The sequence below is a fragment of the Propithecus coquereli genome, unplaced genomic scaffold (genome assembly GCF_000956105.1).
Source record: "Propithecus coquereli isolate 6110/MARCELLA unplaced genomic scaffold, Pcoq_1.0 Scaffold388, whole genome shotgun sequence".
Lineage (NCBI taxonomy): Eukaryota > Metazoa > Chordata > Mammalia > Primates > Indriidae > Propithecus > Propithecus coquereli.
In genome coordinates this window covers 1,418,089-1,425,918 of record NW_012149596.1, presented here as the reverse complement: position 1 = coordinate 1,425,918, position 7,830 = coordinate 1,418,089, and the positions used below count along the sequence as shown (strand labels likewise).

At 36.0% G+C, this 7,830-nt stretch overlaps 1 protein-coding gene across 1 annotated transcript in view; it reads right to left on the bottom strand.

Moving 5' to 3' along the window:
- Nucleotides 1-1,469: 1,469 nt before the first annotated feature.
- Nucleotides 1,470-7,830, bottom strand: part of ZNF81 (zinc finger protein 81) — a 99,704-nt gene continuing 93,343 nt past the window's right edge. Inside the window, exon 5 of the mRNA XM_012652271.1 lies at nucleotides 1,470-3,178. Coding sequence (XP_012507725.1) covers nucleotides 1,470-3,178 — 1,709 coding nt within the window. The remainder of the gene's footprint in view (nucleotides 3,179-7,830) is intronic.

Below are 7,830 nucleotides of genomic sequence, written 5' to 3'. Positions count from 1 at the left end.
TATATGCTGCTGGAAATCTCCTTAGTCAGATCCACACATCCATTTGGTCCATTCTCTATCTTCCCACAAAGCATAGTGACTGCTTTGCCATTTTTTCCTACTAAATAATATGGGGTGCCATCTTTCCAGCCTTTGTTAACAGTTTTCCTCAATGTTTTTCCAGTTTCCACCTGCTGCCCCAGCCCAAAGCTAATGCCATGCGTCTTATGTTTTGGTCCAATAACACCCCCCCACACACATATACACTTTCAAGTATCACTTAGTATTTGCTGTGCAATAAACTACCCCAAAATTTAAGTTGCTTAAAATTATAATCACTTTATTTATCTCAATTCTGTAAGTTGGCTGTAACACCAACTGGTATGGCTCTTGTGGGCTGGGCTGGCTGGCCTGGGGCTAGAGATCTAGGAAGGCCTCACTTTCATGTCTAACAGTTGGCAGGCTACTTGGTCTTAGGGGCCTTAGAGGGCTGAATTGCATCTGCTCTAGGTGATTCCTCATCCCCCAATAGGGTAATCTGAGCTTCTTCACATGAAGGTCTCAGAATTCCAGAGAGCAGCAAGAGAGAGCAAGCCTCAAGGCAGGCTTTTCACATTTCTCAAGCTTCTTCTTGGATCCCTTTGCTAATGTCCATTGGCCAAAACAAGTCACATGGCCAAGTTCAAAGTCAAGGAGTAGAGAAAGAGATGCTACTTCTTAATAAGAGAAACGACAAAGCAACATTGCAAAGAGGCATGCATAAAAGGATGGGAGGAATCTGTGGCTGTTTTGCATTGTACCACAATGAAAGAAAATAACAACACTATGTCATGGAAATGAGCATGAATGATAGGATTATATTTCTATATTTATGTAAAATTATATCTGAAGCTGTATGTATATATAAAACCAAAGTGACTTTTAAATTGTGGATTCATTTGATAGAAATATTCGATAAGAAACATATTTGATAGACACAATTATTCTAAATTTGAAAAAGAATTTCAATTCAATTATTCCTCCTGTTATGCGATGTGTTCTGCCACAAACACCCCACAGAATTGAGAGTAGGTCTACACATCAATGAAATTATTTTGTCACTTTACATTGCTCAATATAATACAGTAAACATGACTGTCATTTACATAATTTTGCACACTCCTTCCTATAAAGAATTTGGTAACAATCTGCCTTATAATACTTTCTATAGGAAGCCTTTTCCTAACACATCAAATTGATAGCATTTTCCCCAGTGTGACTTCTATTATATTTTGTGAGGCTGTACAAATACGGAAATTCTCCCTCCTTCAATGCATTCTTAGAGGGTCTCTTCAGAATCATTTTTTCTCATCTCAGGTGATATAGCCTAATGAATGCTTTTTGTTATACAATGTATTCATATAGTATCTGTCTTGGATGAATTTTCTGACATACACTTAAACCTGATTTCTATGATAAGGCTCTCTCGTTTTCAAGAAACAGAGTTACTTTCATGTATGAATATTGCGATGCATGCTGAGAACTGATTTCTGGGTGAAGCCTTTTCCACAGTCACTGCATTTGTAGGGTTTATCTCCGGTATGAATTGTCTGGTGTTTATTGAAATTTGACCTGTCAGTAAAGGCTTTCCCACATTCTGCACATATATATGGCTTCTCCCCTGTGTGAATTCGCTGATGTACTTTGAGATGTGGTTTCTTGGAGAAGGATTTCTCACAGTCAGGACATTTATAAGGCTTCTCTGTAGTGTGAATTCTCTGATGCGTAATTAACTCTGACTTCTGGATGAAGGCCCTCCCACAATCAGCACAAACGTAGGGTTTCTCTCCCATATGAATGGTCTGGTGTTTATTGAAATTTGATCTGTCAGTGAAGGCCTTCCCACATTCAGCACATATATAAGACTTTTCTCCAGTATGAGACTTCTGGTGAGTATTGAGATTTGACCTGTTGGTGAAGGCCTTCCCACATTCAGTGCATATATAGGGTTTCTCTCCTGTGTGAATTCGCTTATGCATCTGGAGTTGTGACTTAGAAGGGAAAGATTTTCCACAGTCACTGCATTCATAAGGCTTCTCTCCAGTATGAATTCTTTGATGTGCAATCAAGTGTGCCTTCTGGATGAAGGCCTGCCCACATTCAGTACATATATAGGATCTCTCTCCTGTATGAATTCTCTGATGCATCCTGAGCGTTGATTTTTGGGTAAAGGCTTTCCCACACTCACTACACTTGTGATGTCTCTCTCCAGTATGAATTTTCTGATGTATATTGAGGGCTGAGTTCAGAGAGAAGCCTTTCCCACATTCACTGCATTCGTAGAGTTTTTCTCCAGTATGAGTTGTCTGATGCCTGAGTAGAGACGACACCTGGAAAAATGATTTTCCACATTCATTGCATTTATAGGGTTTTTCTCTAGTATGAGTTTGCTCGTGCACAATTAATTCTGAATTCTGTATGAATGCCTTCCCACATTTAGTACATATATATAGTTTTTCATCCCTATGAACTCTCAGATATATACTGAGTAGTGGTTTCTGTGTAAAAACATTTACACATTTGCTAAGTTCATGAGCTTTTTCCACAGCATGAATTCTCTGAGGTGCAAAGAGGTGTGACTTCTGAGTGAAGATCTTCCCAAATTCAGTACATGTGTCTGCTTTCTCTCCAACAGGAAATTTCAGATGTTGACCGAGTGAGTGTTTGAAGCTGAGGACTTTTCCACATTGATTATGTCCACAGAACTTCACTCCTGTATGTGTGTTTTCGTGGTTAGTATAAGAAGAGCTCTGGGTGAAAACTTGACCATGTTCAATAGTTTTATCAAAGTTCTTTGTTGCATTGTTTTTATTATGAATATGTAAATCCAAATTATGCTTAAAACTCTTCCCAAATGAGCCACGTTTATGGGGTCTTTTCTGTGAAAGAATGAATTTTGGGCTTGGATGAACAAATTTTCCAATGTCTTTGTGTTCATAATCCCATTCTGTATTCAATATTTTCTTATTGATAAAAGAACCATGACTCAAAGCTTTGTTTTGTTTTTCCTGGCATCTCTTCATCTGTTCAGCATTTTGCCACAGTTCTTCTAAAATGGAATAAAATGAATCATCTCTTGCATTGTCACCCTCCATTTCACTATGAAATGTAGCTTTTCCAGAAATTCTTTTGTGTAAGGTCTTAATTCCAAACTTCCCATCTAAAAAGAGAAAGAAAAGGTAAATTTGTCACAAAGAATAGATAGCAGAAGATTAAAAGGTACACATAAGCTAATCCAAATTGAATACATAGAAATAAGTAAATCTAATGGTGATGATGATGTCAGTAATGACAAGAAACGCATTATATCATTTATTATATGCCAACCTCTTACATTACACAATATTCCAGGCACTGTTCTAAGAAATACATATAGTCATGCATCACTGAAGGACAGAGATATATTCAGAGAAAGGAGTTGTCAGGTGATTCCGTCATCATGTAAACATCATAGAGTGTGCTACACACCTACCACACACCTAGGCTATATGGTGTAGTCTATTGCTCCTAGGCTATAGTAACAGCATGTACTGAATACTGTAGGCAATTAGAACACAATGGTAAGTATCTATGCATATAAACATACAAAAGATAATGCATTGCACTATGATGATACAACAGCTACAATTGTCACTAGGCGACAGAAAATTTTCAGCTCCATTACAATCTTATGGGATCACCATCATATATGCAGTCCATCATTGACCAAAACATCATTATGCAGCACACGTTTATACATATGAACTCACTTAATCCTTTCAAAAGCCCTATGAGGTATCTATGATTATCCACCTTTTGTAGAAAAGGAAAGTGAAGCTCATAATAGTTACATAATTTGCCCTACCTAAAACATCGTTATTAAGTGTTGGAGGTTTGAGTTCAAGATAAGCAGTCTAGCTCTATTTTGGTAGGAATCTCGGCTATCAAGTTGGGTGGAGAGAAGACTGGTAAGACAAGGATTTTCAGAGGAAACAGCTGTGGAGAGCCTAGGCTTGAAGGAGGTGACTTGGAGTTTAAGTCCTCATTGGCTTTCAATTCTAAATCTTCGCTAATCTCACTGCTTCATCTTGCTTATTAGCAAAAATACTAAATGTGATAAAAACAATTTATTCATGTCTATAGGAAAAATATTGTGTTCATAGCCATCCTCACCTATAAAAACAATAAATAGACATCTATACTCCAACTTTCCATCCAGGTGTAATTGTTTTCTTGGACCTACATCATATATATCTAACAAGAAGTTTAAAATAGGAGAAAGGACAAGCCATCTATGGTACAGCCTGAAAGGTGTCCACTAGAATCTGTTTCTTTGTTCTTTTGCATTAATACAGTAGCAGCCAGGCATATGGCTGCCTCGTCACATAACATTTCTCAGCCTCCTTTGTAAATTGGTGTGGCCACATGACAATGTTCTCATAAATAGAATGTGAGAGAAAACGATGATGCCACTTTCAACCAAAAGTGTTGAGACAGTAGGCATGTTTTCTCCACATCCGCTTCTACCTTCATGCCTACTAAAACCTGGGCTTGGTAGCAACACAGATTCAAACATGCAGATGCTACAAAAAACCTGAGAGATGGTGGAGTAATGTGCTGGAAGAAGCCTGAATTCCTGAACAAACATAGGCAATGAAATTTTCTGTAAGAGAGAAATAAAATTCTTTAGTATTTAGTCACTGTACCTTACAATCTCTTTATTATTGCAAATTAGCATTAACATAATTCAGACACTATTCTTGCCCAGAGTGGGTATCACAGATGTTTCCATTCCTAATACAGTGCATGAGACATAGTAGATTATTGATAAATAATTTTTAAATGAAAAAATTATACCACTGACTCATTCAATAAGAGATTTTAGATACTGAGAATGTTCTGAGTCAGCAAATCCAGTTTTCCACTTAGTCAGTTTGATACTGTACTCCAGACACATGTCCCATCCAAAATCTCATCCTCCTATTCTTAAATTACATTTTTATTCACACATACTTGGCTTCAATTTATTCTGGAGATACTGAGCACTGGATTCCTAGGCACGGTTTTAGAAGCAGTTCTGCTTTTCACTTTATTTAACTTATAAATCCCTTGCTGTACCAGACAATATCTATTAGATCACCAGTACCAATGTTCATTGTAAAAAATTTGCTCTTGCAATAACACCTCTCCTGAGCCCCCAGATTCTATGAACAGTACATAAATGAACAGTCACCGTCTGGAAAAAAGAACGGCTCATACAAGCTTACATTCTACTTGTTGCTCCCAAAAAAATGCCTCAAAAAAGAATCTATTTTATTCTCAAATCAAAGGACACGTTCATGTCCTCTCCCCAACTAAGCCTACTTAGCATTTTACTTTATGCCACTTGAAAAGGTATGTATGTGCTTCATGAAGCAGTTTAAGGATCTTTTACTTTGAAAATTAATCTGATCATATTGCTAGTAAGATTTTTTTCTCAACTTTGAAAGCAGACACTCTCTATGCTATTCATTTTGCTAATCATCGTAATAGACTTCTATAAAATAGAGGATAAACATTTTAATATTTCATGACATTGTCATTCTTTTCTAATAAAAATCTAGGCCTGTTGAATTCCTCTCAGTAGAATTTTTAAAAATCCTTCTGAAACAGAGTGAAATACTCTTCTATTCTTATCCCAAAAAATTCAGCAAGTTAATATTGATATATTCTTCATGTTGAACATTCGAATGATGGAAATAAGCTATAAGCTCTTATTTTCAGAGACTTTCAGAAATAACTAGAGGCAAAGCATCTGGGACGTGAGGAAACAGAAATGGGGAAGAGCAATAAATTTGGAGTAGGTAAGGGCCATTTCATGGAATAGATAAGAGCCTGAACAAAAAAGGAAAATGCCTATTACCTGATAGGCAGAGCACAAAATAATAAAAAGCCTAGATGCACAGACACACCTTATATACAGTAAGCATTAAAAACAAAGTGAACAATTTTAGAAAAGGATGAATTAAGGAAACTGTACAGATACAATTTTAAACTGGAAATAATGGCCACCTTGTAGATTCCAGTGAGAGAAGAGTTATTGGTCATATGCTATATATTAAATAATATGGAGTAACTGTACATTTACTTCATAAAGCTAATAACAAAGATAGATGCAATGTCTTAGGTAATGAAATCTGCCAGTAGCATTTAAGATGAACTAGAAACAAGAATGAAATTTGCAGCTCCCATTAGGAACAGAATAATCCAAGCATAAGAAAATATAGATCTGTTTTGGGGTGGTGCTACTAGGAATTAAGATGAGGGACTATCTAAACAGAATTCTTTGAAAGAAAAAAATAGGAATTTCAGAGTAATCAGTAAGAGAAGATAACTAAGAGAGAAGAAACAAGAAACAGCAGAATCTGACAAAATTTGGAATGTGAGGATTCCTGATTTGGGCAATGATGATGCCCATTTCTCCCATATTAAGGATGAGTAAAGGAGAATATTCCATGGGAATAATCCAGTATGAGGTAAATGAGTACAATTATAATATAGAAACTAGTAGTGTCAATGTGGAAGTCATCAGAATATAAATAAAAAGCTTAAGTATTCCAAATGAAGAACCCCTTTGAGTTAATTAGGAACAAATATAGGAATAAATATCTACAAGACAGTAAACAACACCCCTAACTAGTGCATCTCAGTGGGGAAAAAGCCTCTATGGAAAATAAAATGAGAGAAGTAGGTGCAAATCAAGAAGAAAGAGAGATAACCAACTGTAGAAAGGATAAATTAATGGGAACAAGCAATTCACAGAAGGGGAAACCCAAATGGATAACATGTATTAGAAAAGGAGGAAAACAACACAATACCACTTTACATCCATTAGATTGGCCACAAAGTAAGAAATTTGGACAGTGCTGAGTGTTGGCATAGATGTGGTGAAATAGGCACACTTGTGCACTGCACATATACCGCAATGATCAAACAATACCATTCCTATATAAACATCCCTGAGAAATAATCTCACAGGCTCATAAGGCAATATATATATATATATATATATATATGAAATTCTTTGGTTTTTATTGAGATATAATTTATATATAGTATAGGTCTTAACTGTAAAGTTCAACTCCAAAACTCATCTGTATACACCCAGGTAACCACAACTAAGATGAAAATATAAAACATTTTAATTATCCCACAAAGTTCCCTGGTGGCCCTTCCCAGTCAATGACTCTCAGAGATAACCACCATTCTGACCATAGATCACCAATCATTTATCATCAATATTATCATAATCATAGACTAGTTTTGCTTTTCTTTCAACTTTATATAAATTGAAACATACAGCATATACCCATTTGCATGTCTGGCTTCTTTTGTTCAACAAATTTTTTGAGATTTACCCAAGTTCTCATGTGTATCAGTAGTTCATTCTTTTCATTGTTGTGTAGTATCAAATTGTAAGAATATAGCATAATGCTCATCAATTCTGCTGATGGACATTTGAGTTGTTTCAAATTTTTGGCAATTAGGCTAAGGCTGGTATGAACATTTTTGTACATTTCTTTTAGTGGACATATGCACTCATTTCTCTTAAATATATGCCTAGGAGTGGCATTACTGGGTCACGGAATCAGCATACATTTAGCGTTAGTAGGTAGTGCCTTTCTTCCAGAGTGGTTGAAAGAATTTATACTCCTACCATCAACGAATCTGAATTCCAGTTGCTCTAAATACTGAACACTTGATAATTGTCAGTCTTTTAAATTTTAGCCCTTCTTTTGTATGTATGTATGTGTGTAGGGCTTCTTCATTGTGGGTTTTTTTTTTTTTTTTTTT